Source organism: Vulpes vulpes, chromosome 1, assembly GCF_048418805.1.
Source record: "Vulpes vulpes isolate BD-2025 chromosome 1, VulVul3, whole genome shotgun sequence".
NCBI classification, from domain to species: Eukaryota; Metazoa; Chordata; class Mammalia; order Carnivora; family Canidae; genus Vulpes; species Vulpes vulpes.
Genome location: NC_132780.1, coordinates 15,542,070 through 15,556,713, shown reverse-complemented (window position 1 = coordinate 15,556,713; position 14,644 = coordinate 15,542,070). Strand labels below are relative to the sequence as shown.

The window sequence follows — 14,644 nt, the reverse complement described above, 5'->3', positions numbered from 1 at the left end:
CCAAGAGGTGTACCTTCAGACCCTGGTGGCCAGAGGAGGGCTCCTTCCAGACATCTATGCCCATTGCCCCCACCTCAGGGTCAGGGAAGAAATATTCAGTGATCTGGGCCGCCTGCTGTGGTCCTTCTTCACTGTCCTGTGGTGCTACGTGACCCTGCCCGGGCTGCTGGCCCTGACCACCATCTACATCATGCAGCTCTACCAGACGGTGCCCCCTTACTACATTGCCTGGAACAGCAGTATGGTAAGATTCCTCTATCTGGCCTCCCACTCTGGTCAACCCTCGTCTGATCTCCCATTCCACAGGACCCTAGGTCTGGGCTCTCTGCCCCCAGAGACCCTTTAGCCAGCTTCCCAGTCCCTGGGGAACCTAATCCCCTGCATCCCACAGATTGAAAGCACCTCACCTGCCACCTCTTCCTCCCACCCTGCTCCCTTCTTTGCCTCCAGAGCCAGGAGGTAAAACAGCCCTACCTGCAGAGCACCCTGGGCTGGGTCACCTTCCTCAGCATCCTCACCTTGCTGCCGATCCCAGTCCACCCACTTTACCACTGGTGGTACCTCCAGGACCACATTGCTTCTGATCCCTTTGAAAAACTACAGTCCAAAAAGATGCCTTCGGTGCCTCCCAAGCCCTTACAGTGGCCTAAGCACCACCTGGGGAAGTCCCAGGAGAGAAACAGTGAAAACTCATCCAAGCAGCTCAGCCTGCTCCTGGATAGGGGGCTGAACCTGAACCTCCCCCCGTGGCAGTGCAGCCTGCCTCTGAGTAGGAGCAGTCAGAGCTCTTCCTGGTTGAGCCTGCCTGTCATTACATCCCTGACATCGTCATTCTCCGGAAGGAGTGTCAGCCTGCCAATTTCAAGACAGGTGAGCCCCGCCTCGGTAGCCGTAGACAACAGTGAGCTGCACACAGAGACCAAAGAAGAGAAGCAGGATGAGAACTCTGTTCAGTAACTGGTGAAACTACCCATTTTTTCCAAGGCACCAAACCTCTCTAATAACTGGTGGCATTAGTGTCCATTTTGCTACAGAAATAATTGGTTCAGCTGGATAGGAGGGGGGCGGGCACGTGGAAATTCTGCCTAGCAACCACTCATTTGGCCTTGGAAGGAAATGGACAACTCAGGAGCTCTTTATCTCCTGGAATAGTACCAATTCTGCTGAGTGGAACACTGCTCTGAGATTGGAGAATTCAGATGAAGAAATCCACTTAGCCATTTACAGGGCCGGACCTAGTGCCTCCTTTCTCCGTGTGAGGAGGGAGTACCATATTGGTATCATGGGAACAAGCTTCATAGCAATTTCTAGGACCCAGCCTTCCCAGTTATCATGGAGATACAGTGTTCACTCCAAACCCCAAACTCCACCACCAAACTGGATCACTAGGATGGCTGACTTCTTCAGGGCTACCCTCTCAGAATGGGCTGGGATAATAATGCTGAGTCAATAAATCGATCCACTTAGACCCCATGTACAGGCTGTGGACACAGCGTTCTTTCTGTCCGCCTCTGTCTACACACATACCCTCCAAATCACCAAACTCTGGTGAACTGAGTGTCCAGTCTGTTGACTCCAACCTCCATCTCCCTTTGGGATACAGATACGGAGCTTCTACATTCCTCTTTGTTCTGAAGTTAAGCCAAGCCATTGGGGAACTTTGCAGCAATAAGTATTACTCAATCTAGAAAGTGTGTTAACCCTTAAATCGAGCTTGGTTTGGTGACCAAACTAAATGTCTCATAATTATCTCACTACTCCTACCAAGATGGGAGTGTGCCTCGGACAGCACCTAGCAGGTAGGTCCTCTCTAGCCATCATGCTTAATTCCTGCTTGGCGTAGAGTTGATCACCCACTTGCGCATTGGGAGTAGGTTACTTGGTTTCTATGGGGTCAGGACCAAGGAGTCTTAGAGAACTTAGCACTGTCTGTGTGAATAGGTAACACCACCCTGCGTCTTCAAACATCAAATGGAGTTAAGGCAACTCAGGAGGTGGAGGCACCTTCTAAATGCCACACTTCTTAGTGGCCTTCTGGGCAACTCCCCATATCCAAAGATCAGGACCATGAGGTTCAATGCCAGTTCCCATCACCACCCCACTCTGTTTCCAAATCACCTCTCAAATATCTCTGCCTGCCCATTCATACCTTTTATTTACCTCAGAGGTCTCTAAGCATTCCTTATCACACTCCCTTATCAGTGACAATTCTTTGAGAAAATATTCCCAACATATGTAGAAAATCTACTTGTGAACTAATGTTGTTCTATAGATTTAATATTGGGAAAGCTTAATTTGTTTTGCTTATTTCAGTTAAAAAAGTAAATATAAGTAGAAATTCTAAATTTTTCATCCTGTATCCCCAGTGTAACAGTTTCTACAACCCAATCTGGAGAGCCCTAAAAAGGGCAGAGGCAGAAACTCACAGGGCTTTCCCACCTCCTGGCTTCCTGCCTCCACCTTGCTCTCCAGGGACCCTGGGTCTGGGATGACATGGCTCAGGAAACGATCTGCAGGGAGAAGGCCTGGCCCCCCCTCCCATCCTCACCCTCACTTCTGTGTCTCTTCCCCCTCACAGAGTCAGGATGGGCCACTACAAACTGGGTATGCCAAGAGTCTGGTGGGGTCAGCTAAAAACCAGTGGAGATGATACATCTTAAATCACATAGGGCACTAGCTCCAAGGTCACTTTGTGTGTGTGTGAGGTTGGGGGATGGGGAGTCCTGGCAGGGAGGACCCTGTCTCAGGTGCCATAAGAAGCCCCCATGCTTTTGTTAACACTTAGGCAAGGCAACAGACAGACCCTTTCCTGGGCTTCTTCGTCCACCTCTTCTTCCAGGGAGTGGATACTGCAGGAGGCTCTGAGGAGAGACAGAACTGCTCTGAGAGCAAATAACCACTCAGGGACCAAGGTGGAAACAGAATTGAGGTCTTCTGGTTCCTAGTCTGGGATCCTTTGCTTTTTCTTTTTTCTTTTTTTTTTTTTTTTTTTTAATTTTTATTTATTTATGATAGTCACAGAGAGATAGAGAGGCAGAGACACAGGCAGAGGGAGAAGCAGGCTCCATGCACCGGGAGCCTGACGTGGGATTCAATCCTGGGTCTCCAGGATCGCGCCCTGGGCCAAAGGCAGGCGCCAAACCACTGCGCCACCCAGGGATCCCTCCTTTGCTTTTTCATTTCCGTACCAAGGTATCCATTTCTTGACCCCTGAGGTCAGGATCTTGGCATGTCCTATGTTCCCCGATCTAAGTTGCTTCCACAACCTTATGGGGTGGGGGCGGAAGCAAGGACATTTGATGTGACCTATGTGTAGGGAGGTTGGTGGTTTTGGTGAATGTGGAGTGGAAGACTCTAGCCCCCCTGCAATGAGGTCTTGCAGCATGGTGAGGGGTTTTGTTGTTAGCTTTGATCTGGTTGGCCATCACATTGGCTTAATTAAGCCACATGGGTAGTATCAGCAAGTATTACAGCTTAGACAGGAGTCAGCAAACTTTTCCTTTAAAGGACCAGATAGTAAATATTTTTGGCTTTGCAGGACATATGGTCTCTATTGTATATTCTTTGTTATTTTTTTTTCTTTTTTTGTTATTTGTTTTCTTTATAGCTCTTTAAAGATGTAAAAATAATTCTTAGTTCAAGGGCCAGAATATCCCACAGGCCATAATTTGGCAACCCCTGATCTAGGGCCATCTCAGGCCAACAAGAAAATCCTGGTGGCTAAAGCAGAATTTTGTTTGAACTCCCTAGTTGGCCCACTTTGGGTGAGGCTGCCACCCAAGGGAGTGTAAACTCCAGGCAGTCCAGGAGAAAGAAAGAAAAATGACCTAAGAATGACCAGGGGCCAGAATCCTTCATTTTCAAAACAAGTTTTTGTAACTCCCTCACCCCTTTGGCCTCAGTCATTATCCAGGAGGCCTGGAAGAGATGAAGCCTCTCTGGGATACCCACATTCAATGACCAAACCACATGCCTAAGATGTGTGGACCATGACATGAGAAAGGTAGTCAGAAATATATTCCGAATGGATTTTTAAGGGAACTGTTCCGACAATCAGTAATACCAGATGGAGAGTAGGGGAAATGGAGTCCCATCCAATACCTTAACTATAAACTTCGATCTGTCTTTCAGGGTTGGCTTTGGGGTTGGGTGGCTGCCGCACCACAGTGGATACAAGCCTTTAACTTAGCCCACCCAGCAGCGAACGAGGCCCAGGCGCTAATGGGAACCTTTGTAAATTGAGGGCCCCATGGAGCCAGTGGCTTTGCTTCAGGTGGTGGAGGGGTAGTTCCTGCCAGTGAGGTTACTGCCAACAGTACCAGCGTCGCTGTGCTTTTGAATATATCGTTTATATTTAACCATTTCAAACCTTGCTGGTTGTCAAGTTCAACTTGACTTAGCCCAAAATGAAAATGTAAGGCTAGAGAATCAGGAGGCCTCCATGGGTGGGGCCTCCTCTTTCAAGAACTTAACAGCAAATTAATAGCTGCCTTTTCTTAAAAGGTGTGTTCATGGAGGTTGTGTCAGCAGGTGGCGCTGTTGTACTGAGAAATGGCCTCCCTGGGGCGTGCGGCAGCCCTTAAGTCTCTAAAACTGTGATTTCCCCTTTCTTTTTGGGATTCTGTCGTTTCTGTCTCCTGGAGATGACCACACATACCCCAGTGTCTGGACAGGAGAACCCCCTGACACTTATGGGACAGTCACAGTATGGACATGCAAAACGGCAATTATACCTTTAATAGTAGAAGCCAAAACAGCCCGTTGAGTTGGCCCTAGGCCCCCTACCCAACGGGGTCACTTGGGCTTCCTTTTCCCCACTGTGTGCTTTATCAGTTGAATTCAGGTGCGTTTTCCTACTTGGAGAACACAGAGCAAGGAGTCTAACATATGTAAGTCATGACGCATCAGCTGCAGCAAAATTTCCCACCTGTGAGATATACAAGAGCCATAAAGGCTGATCCTTATTGGATCTACTTCCTTTATAGTTAGAAGCTTCAGGACAACCATTTGTCTTTTCTAAACTCTGAGATGTCTATTTGAGCCCAGGTAGTCCTCAGATGATGACTTGGGCAGCAGGGCCTTCATTTTTGTCTTCATCCAAGGCCCACTCATCCCTAGTTAGATGTGATTGAGTGGAGGTCATTGCTAACACAGCATTCCTTCCCAAGATATACAAATGGCCAACAAGCACAAGAAAAGCAGCTCAATGTCTTCAGTCATTAAGGAAATGTAAATCAAACCCACAGACACACAACTTTACACCCACCAGGATATCGATAACCAAAGAGAATGCAAAGTAACAAGGGTTGGTGTGGATTTAAAGAAACTGAAAACTCCTGTGTCGCTGAGGGGAATATGAAATGTTGCGGCCATTATGAAAATCAGTTTGACAGTTCCTCAAAAAGTTAATCATAGAAATATCAAATTCCATTCTAGGTCTAAACCCAAAAGAACTGAAAATCATGTTCAAATAAAAATGTGTACATGAACGTTCATAGCATTATTCACAATTACAGGAAAGCCACACAAATGTCCATCAACAGATGGATGGATAAAACAAAAGTGATATATGCATACTTCTATTATTCAGCCGCAGGCAGGAATGAAGCTCTGCTTCAACATGGAGAAACCCTGAAAACATTGTGCTAAGTGAAAGAAGTCAAAACACAAGGGACCAGATGTGTGATGATTCCATTTATAGGAAATTACCAGAATAGGGAAATCCATAGAGTTCGAGAGCAGAATGGTGGTGGCCAGGGCTGGGGGAAGAGAAGAATGTGCAGTGAGTTCTTAATGGTACAAGGTTTCTGTTTGGAGTGATGAGCATTTCTGGACTGAGATAGTGGTAATCGCTCACAACTTTGTCAAAGTACTAAGTGCTACTGAGTTGCATGCTTCAAACAGATTAAAATGGTAAATTTTGTATTATTTATTTAACCATGATAGAGGAAGAAAAAAAACCAAATTGGAAACAATAAAATAAAATTGCCTCTACTTACAAACAGCATGACTATATCCAGGGAAAATCCCAAAGACTGCAAAAAATTAAACTACAACTAAGAAAGTTTAGCAAAGTCATAGAATATGTCAATAAACAAATCAGCAATATTTCTGTATACTAGCAGTAAGAAATTAGAAATTTTTTAAATGTCAAGCAGTATTGTATTAATATTACCACTGTCATTGATATTACAACTTGGTTTAGGGAGAATTAATTCAGCATCTTCCAGAGAAATCTGGTTGCCACACAACACTTGGCAGTATTTCAAAGCTACTCCGCACCCAAAATGGCAGATAGTTGGAATTCCTCCAATTTGGAGGAAGGATGTTTTGGTTTTGATTTTTGGATGTGATGGCTGTTGGTGGTTTTCCTGCTATTTAACTAATAACTGCTGTCAGTTCAGTCTTGTCATTACCAGTTTACTTTGTTATGGGTTGTTTAGTTAAACTGCATATATAATGATGCATATTTGCCTCAATTCCATGTGCGCGTGGCCTGCAATTTCCCACTAATTAGACTCTTTAAAGACATTTCTGCAGTTATCTACTCAAATTTGCATCATCTGTTCCCCTCTTGCCAAAGCAGATGTACATAGCTCCCAACCACCCCCACTCCAGGAAATAATTTGCTTATTATTACTGAGTTCTTTCTCCACCGGAAAGTAGAAACTAGGGTGGGGGGATTGCAGACAGTTGGGGTTTCTGTCCCACTGAAGTGAGAACCATCAAAATAGTGCACACAAGAGATGTTGGGCCTGAGTGAGACAGGCAGCGTGGGCCGGGGAGTGGGGAACAGACCTGGAGATTATCTCAAATACGGCAACAAACGGATCAATGACCCCATACCCAGCCCCCATCTCAAAAAGATCTGGGTCTACCATTTCCCCAAGAATCAAGCATTGGACTCCATTCCTCTCAAATGGCTTTATTTCCCCAGTGTGGGGAGCTGCAAGTGGGATCTGTGATCCCTATATCCGGGGACTCTGCAGCCTTCTCCCGCCCAGCGGGCTGTGGCAAGGCCCTCAGAAGGGCAAATCCGGCTCCAGAGGCTGATCCTCCCAGAGTGGGGATTGGTTACCGGAGGGGAGGGGATGGGCCTATAAGTGGTTCGCATGGACGACATTCCCTGAGGTGGTCCTGACAGCGGCCCAGGTGTCCTCCATGAGCATGGGGCCCATGTGAAAGACAAGGCCACGAGGTGCAAGGGCCAAGGACCTGCAAGGACTTTGGGAGCAAAATCTCCCTATGGGGGCTACTCCGTGAAGACCGCCAGCAGGGCTCAGTCTAGGGGGAAGAGAGAAGAGAGAACAAGTGGTGGGGATGAAGAGAATAGAAAAAATGGAAGACCTGCAGAAAGGAGAAGGAAGCATGAAAAGCCCAAAGAAAACGGAGCCAGTGACCCAGGGACAATGGAAGTGTGGCAAAAGAGAGAAAAGCACTCAGAAATAGAGGAACAGAGGGCCCAGAACTTAGGGTGGTGGTGACAGAGGCCAGGGAGAGACAGGTGGACCCCACAATACTGACCTTTGGGCCCAGACGGGGCTGGAGGCGGCGGGCCCCCTGGGGGCAGCAGCGCTGAGCGGCTCAGGGCGTCGGCCACCCAGCCTAGGACTTGGCTACAGTGCTGGACCTGGGGAGCAGAGGGGGGCGTTAAGGACAGGAGACCGGAACCCCACCCGGCCACACTGCCCCAGCCCAGTCTGGGAGTCCTCACCTCCTGCTCCAGCCCTTTCAGACGCTGCTCATACTCGCGGATCTGTCTCAACTGCTTCAGGGCTGTGTCCACCCTGCAACCCACCGCAACCGGCAACCGGGGCGTCAGGCCCGGTCCAGACCTGTTGGCCCCGCCCCCTTCGGAAGCCCCGCCCCCCGGAGGCCCACCTTCCTCCCCAGCACCCCGGGGCCCCTCCCCACTCAGGCTCCAACAGGATCCGCTCCAGGCCGGAAGCCCCGCCCCCAGCCAGGCCCCGCCCTCACTTTTGCGAGGTGCGCTTCAGGCGTTCGGAGTCGCTCTCCCGCTTGTCCCGCGCGCGCGCCAGCAGGAAATTCTCCTTCTGCACCGATTCCCAGGTCAGCAACCTCCGCTCTGCTTCCTTCGAGAGGTAGACCCCTGGCGGGCAGGGTCAGGACAGAGTCAAAGGTCGCCCCTCCTCCACTCAGCCTCCCCACGAAAAGCCCGCGCCTCGAGCCCTCCCTGGCCACGCCCCTTTGCTTCACACCCGCCCCCCGACCGACTAACCGCTGCCCACTGGTGCTCCTGCACATCACCCCCAGCCTGTCCATCCTTTTCTTTCTGCCCACGGCCAGTCCCCTGTGCTTTTCCCTTTTGCATCAAACCCCGCTCTCACGAAAATGTTCGAAGACAGGGGAGGGCGGCAAGCGGGACCGGCGCCTGCGTAGTTGCCGGATGAGGAGGCGCACGTGCGAGATGATGATAAGGGGCGGGGCCAGTGCAGGCCGAGAGTGAAATTCCCGGATGAGGCTGTAGCGCTGTGCCTTCCAGTAGAGGTCACTGTTTCCCTGTACTTTGCCGAAGGTGTAGCTGCGTGGAGAAGTCAAGGATCATCAGAGGTCATCGAGGGCAGATCAAGGTTAGATATTAAACAACACGTTTGAAGTCTAAGGCAGCAGGCAGAGGTCAGAATCGATAAAGTCAACAGTATTACAGGTATTAGGTATTACAGGTATATATTACATATAGCATACACTTAGAGGCTGGGTTAGGAAGATAGTCAGGTGTCAGAGGTCAAGTTGGGGATGGTGTCACCAATTAGGGTGAAGGTTGTAGACAGATTCAAAAATCAGCTGAACACAAATGGCTAAAATCAGAAATGAAAATGGAGACATTACTACCAATTTTACAGAAATAAAAGGGATTATAAAAGAACACCCTCACAATTGTATGCCAACAAATTAGATAACCTAAATGAAATAAATGGACAAATTCCTAGAAACACACAAATTACCTGACTCAAGAAGATACAGAAAATCTCAAAAGACCTATAACAAGCAAAGAGATTGAATCACTCATCAAAGATGTCCCAACAACAAAACGCCCAGGTCCAGATGTTTTTGCTGGGGAATTCTATGAAATATTAAAAAACAAAACAAAACAAAAAACACCAATCCTTCTCAAATTCTCAAAAAAAAAAAAAAAAAAAACTCAAAAAACTGAAGAAGAGAGTACAGTTCCTGACTCATTCTATGAAGCCAGCAGCATTCCCAACCCAGATAAAGATATCACAAGGAAACAAAATTACAGACCAATATTTTTTATGAATATACCTGCAAATATCCTCAACAAAATACTAACAAACCTAATTCAGCAGCATATTAAAAGGATTATACACCATGATCAAGTGGGATTTATCCCAATACTGCAAAGATGATTTAACATACAAAAATCAATATAATACATCACCTTAATAAAGAAAGGGAAAAAACCCACATGATCATCTCACATGATCAGATCAAGTGACAGAGACACAGAAGAGATTTGACAAAGTACAACATCCTTTCATGGCAAATTTTTTTTTTTAACTCAGAAAAATAAGATTAAAAGGAAAATTCCTCGGGATCCCTGGGTGGCGCAGCGGTTTGGCGCCTGCCTTTGGCCCGGGGCGCAATCCTGGAGACCCAGGATCAAATCCCACGTCGGGCTCCCGGTGCATGGAGCCTGCTTCTCCCTCTATGTCTCTGCCTCTCTCTCTCTCTCTCTCTCTCTGTGTGTGACTATCATAAATAAATAAAAATTAAAAAAAAAAAAAAGGAAAATTCCTCTACATGGTAATGAGTACTTATGAAAAACCTACAGCCAACATCATACTCAATGAAGAAAGATTGAAATCTTCTTGCTAAAATAAGGAACATGACAAGGATGCCCACTCTCACTCACCACAGCTACTCCTCATCGTACTGAAAGTTATAGCCAGAGCAATTAAACCAGAAAAATAAATTAAAGGCATCCAAATTGGAAAGGAAGATGTAAAACTATTTCCATTCACAAATGACATGATCCTATATATCAAAAATCTCAGAGAATCACAAGAAAGCTACTAGAGCTAATAGGCAAATTCAGCAAAGTTACAGGGTAGAAGATCACCAACTAAACATCAGCTGTGTTTCTATATACTTGCAATGAACAATCCAAAAAGGAAATTAAGGAAGCAATTTCATTTACAATAGAATCTAAAAGTATAAAGCACCTGAGAATAAATTTAACCAAGGTGGAAGACTTTCACACTGAAAATTACAAAACAATACTGAAAGAAATTTAAAACAGCACCTAAGGGATGCTTGGGTGGCTCAGGAGTTGAGTGCCTCCCTTCAGCCCTGGGCATGATCCTGGAGTCCCGGGATCGAGTCCAACATCGGGATCCCTGCATGGAGCCTGCTTCTCTCTCTGCCTGTGTCTCTGCCTCTGTCTCTGTGTCTCACATGAATAAATAAATAAAATCTTTTTAAAAATAAATAAAATAAAATAGCACCTAAATAAGTGGAAAGACAACATGCATTCATGAGTACAAAGATTTGATATTTGATATCACAAAACTACCCAAAGCAATCTACAAATTCAACATAATTCTTATCAAAATTCCAACAGCCTTTTTTGCAGAAAAGTAAAAGCCAATCCTCAAATTCATATGTGATTGCAAGAGGCTCTGAATAGCTAAAGCAACCTTGAAAAAGAACAAAGTTGGAAGATTCACACTTCCTAATTTGAAAATTTGCTACAAAATCAAAACTGTGTGGTACTGGCATATGATAGACATATCGACCAATGGAATAGAAATGAGTCCAGAAACAAACCTATATATCTATGAGTATTTTGGGTTATACTGTGTCCCCTTTCCACTACATGAGATATGTTGATATCCTAATGTCTAGATCTAAGAACGTGACTTATTTGGAAGTGGAGTCTTTACAAAGGTAAGTTAAAATGAGGTCATTAGGTCTAGTCCCTAATCTAACATGGCTGGTGTTCTTATGAAAAGGGGAAATTTGGACACAGACATGCACACAGAGAGAACATCATAGGAAGATGAGAGATGAAAGATTGCAGTGCTACATCTATAAGCCAAAGACTGCCAGCAATCCACCAGAAGGTAGGAGAAAAGCAGTGAACAGATGCTCCTTCACAGCCCTTAGAAGGAACCAACCTTATCCATACCTTGATTTTGAATTTACAGCATCCAGAACTGTTGTGGAAAGTTTTCTTGTTATTTAAAACCACTCAATTGTTGGTACTTTGTTAGAGAAGCCCCAGGAAATTAATACAATGTCCAACTGATTTTTAACAAGGGTGACAAGTCCATTCAAATGGGGCAAAAATATCTTAAATGCAAAGACCTGGAACAAATGGATTTCCACATGCAAAAAGAATGAAGTTGGACCCCTACCTCACACCATATACAAAAGTAAGTCAAGGGACACCTGGGTCGCTCAGGGGTTTAATGCCTGCCTTCAGACCAGAGTGTGATCCTAGAGTCCCGAGATCGAGTCCCACATCAGGCTCCCTGCATGGAGCCTGCTTCTCTCTCTGCCTATGTCTCTGCCTCTCTCTCTCTCTCTCTCTGTCTCATGAATAAATAAATAAAATCTTTTTAAAAATTAAGTCAAAACAGTCAACAACTTGAATGTAAGAGCTAAAACTAAAATAATAATAATAATTAATTTTAAAAAATAAATTTAAAAAAAAGAGCTAAAACTATAAAACACAGGAGTAAATCTTTATGACCTTGAATTTGGTGATGGGTCCTTAGATATAACACCAATACTACAAATATTTAAAAATTTAAAACTTTTGTGCGTCAAAGGAGATTTTCAAGAACAGGAAAAGATAACCGACAGAATGGGAGAAAATATTTGCAAATCATATATCTGATAGGAGTTTAATATCCAAAATATATAAAGAACTGCTATAACAAAGAGACAACCCAGTTTAAAGACAGGCAAAAGACCTGAATAAACATTTCTCCAAAGATGTGCAAATGGCCAATAAACACATGGAAAGATGCTCAATACCATTAGTCATTAGGGAAATGCAAATCAAAACCACAATGAAATACCAGTCCATACTCCCTAACTAGAATGGCTACAATTTTTTGAAAAGGAAAAAAAAACAACTCTTGGAAAAGGCTGTTGAGAAATTGGAACTCTCATACATAGTTAACAAGAACAGAAAATGGTGTGGCTACTGTAGAAAAGAGTTTGGTTTCAAAAGGCTAAACAGAATTATTGCAGCATACTCAGCTTCTACTTTAGACGTAAATCCAGAAGAAATCAAAACAGAGACCCAAGCAGGTACATGATACCTAATGTTCATTGCAGCATTAGTCACAAAAGCCAAGGGATGGAAATGACCCGAGTTTCCATGAACATGGATGTGATTGGCTGATACAATGGAATATTATTCAGCCATAAAAAATAGAGCACGGTCCATACTACAACACGAGTGAACACTGAAAACATTATGCTAGGTGAAATAAGCCAGACAGAAAATTTTAAATATTGTATGATTCCACTTCTATGAATCCTCTAGATGGCAAATTCCTAAAGATAGCAAGTAAATTCAAGGTTACCAGGAGCTGGGGATAGTGGTGAATGGGAAGTTAGTGCTTGCTTGATGGATACACACTGTGTTTGTAGTGATAAAAATTTTTGGAAATACATAGTGGTAATGGTTGTAAAACATCATGAACTTAACATCTTTGAATCTGTACACTTAAAAATGGCAAATTTTATGTTCTATATATTTTGCCACAATAAAATTTTTTGTAATGTTGAGCCTGGGCTCGGGGAGAAGATCGGAGTCCACAGTCCAGGTCAGGAGCAGAGTCTGAATTCTGGGACTAAAGAAAGAATTGATTAGGCTGGGATAAAGAATCATTATGGTGGGGATCCCTGGGTGGCTCAGCAGTTTAGCGCCTGCCTTCAGCCCAGGGCATGATCCTGAAGTCCAGGGATCGAGTCCCACATCGGGTTCCCTGCCTGGAGCCTGCTTCTCCCTCTGCCTGTGTCTCTGCCTCTCTCTTTTTGTGAGTCTCTCATGAATAAATAAATAAAATCCTCAAAAACAAAACAAAAAAAAAAGAATCATTAATCATTATGGGGTCAAGATGGGATGGAGAGTCAGCTGGGGTCAAGGGTCATGCTGGGTGAGGTGGGATCAGGCCTCACCTGAACATGGCGATGAGCAAATTGAGCAGCAGGATGTTGGCCACGAGCAGGAAAATGATGAGGAGGAGAACCACCAGCCAGTTGGCATAGAGCGAGATACACGAGCCTGCCAGGACCCCCGCCGGGCGTGCCCAGAAGCCCTGCTCTGCCGAGCAGTTGGCATGCTCCATGAGGGCCACTGTAAAGGGAGACACTCAGAGATGGGGCCAGGAAGGCAGAGACCCAAAGAGAGGGAGACAATCCCAGGGAGAGTGCGAGGGTCGGAAACCTAAAGAGACAGAGGAGGGGCAGAGACCCAGAGGCAGGGGACGGAGACTTGGAGAGGTGGACATAGGCCCACAGAGATGAAAGGGAGCAGGGGTACTCAGAGACACAGAGACTTAAAAGGGAGGGGTACAGAGACCCAGGGACGAGGGCTCCGAGCGAGGGCCTCAAGCCCTCATCCCTCCATACCATCCATGTCCTCCTGGGGGATCTGCCCAAAGATCTGCAGGTAGGGCCGGTAGAAGACGCGGCGCAGGACATTCGGGAGGTCACGATCCCGGGGCCTAAGGAGCCCCTCGGTGGCCACCCCGTAGGCAACCAGCCACACGCCGAGGAAGAAGAGGAAGAAGAACACGTCCTTCATCTGTGGGGGAGGAAGAGGTGACGGGCCTGGCCCCGCCCCACCTGGCGAAGCCCCGCCTCCACCCTGCCTGGACACGCACCTCCACGCCACGCCACGCCCCTTTCCCCTCTGGCCCCGCCCACCCGGGCCCGCCCCCTCACCATCTTGTTCACGATGACGATCTTGGGCCCCAGCTGTTTGTTGACTGTGAAGATGTGCAGCAGTCGTAGCGTGAAGACCATGAAGTCCAGGCAGAGGACGGTGCGGCCCAGGTCAAACAGGCCAGGGGTCAGCCTGGGGTGCGGGGAGATGCGGTAGGGTCATTCAGGGGACACAAGGTGCAAAGGAAAACCCAGGTCTTCCCAACACCAGGCTTGGGGTGACCCTGGAGGGGCCACAGCCAGAACACTCCGATTCACCCAGGGTTTACTCCGATTTCACAACGTCAGGCTGAGCTGCGCAAGGCGCTGGCACCCATTTAAAAATGGCTGCATAAATCACAGCCTTGGCAAAAATTTGGCAGGGTCCTGTAACAATCAGAGTTGGAAAAACTGCTAGAATATTTCTCCAACCTATAAAAGGCAAATATAGAAGAGTTCCAGCAAATGATTAAGCAGAAGACAAATGACGTTACTGGAGAGTGGATAAAGAGAACACACATTCACAGAGGAAGGTGAAATGGCCAATAACATCAGCAATTCCTATGGAGAAAATAAAAATATACCCCATCACCTACTTGAACTCTGAACAGATTAAAAACCTAAAGTAAAAGGCAAAGGACACTAGGTGGTTCGTTAAGCCTCCACCCTTGATTTTTGGCTCAGGTCATGATCTCAGGGTCGTGAGATCAAGTCCCCC

The 14,644-nt window shown here is 46.2% G+C and overlaps 2 protein-coding genes across 7 annotated transcripts in view; one reads left to right on the top strand and one right to left on the bottom strand.

Annotated features, from left to right (window-relative positions):
* Positions 1-1,473, top strand: part of LOC112931364 (orphan sodium- and chloride-dependent neurotransmitter transporter NTT5-like) — an 81,266-nt gene extending 79,793 nt beyond the window's left edge. The window contains exons 11-12 of the mRNA XM_072756904.1: positions 79-244; positions 451-1,473. Of these exons, the coding sequence (XP_072613005.1) occupies positions 79-244; positions 451-957 (673 nt within the window). The 3' untranslated portion in view covers positions 958-1,473. The remainder of the gene's footprint in view (positions 1-78; positions 245-450) is intronic.
* Positions 1,474-6,909: 5,436 nt separating this feature from the next.
* TRPM4 (transient receptor potential cation channel subfamily M member 4) overlaps positions 6,910-14,644 on the bottom strand; it is a 41,793-nt gene continuing 34,058 nt past the window's right edge. For 4 of the 6 annotated variants that reach the window (XM_026013887.2, XM_072756860.1, XM_072756840.1 and 1 more), the window contains 8 exons: positions 13,948-14,080; positions 13,633-13,807; positions 13,180-13,357; positions 8,349-8,542; positions 7,978-8,110; positions 7,715-7,787; positions 7,525-7,630; positions 6,910-7,284 (listed from right to left, as the gene is read on the bottom strand). In XM_026013887.2, coding sequence (XP_025869672.2) covers positions 7,280-7,284; positions 7,525-7,630; positions 7,715-7,787; positions 7,978-8,110; positions 8,349-8,542; positions 13,180-13,357; positions 13,633-13,807; positions 13,948-14,080 — 997 coding nt within the window. In that variant the 3' untranslated portion in view covers positions 6,910-7,279. Of the gene's footprint in view, positions 7,285-7,524; positions 7,631-7,714; positions 7,788-7,977; positions 8,111-8,348; positions 8,543-8,966; positions 9,001-10,200; positions 10,427-13,179; positions 13,358-13,632; positions 13,808-13,947; positions 14,081-14,644 lie in introns of those variants that run through there. The other 2 variants (XR_012001220.1, XM_072756856.1) reach the window with 2 other exon arrangements.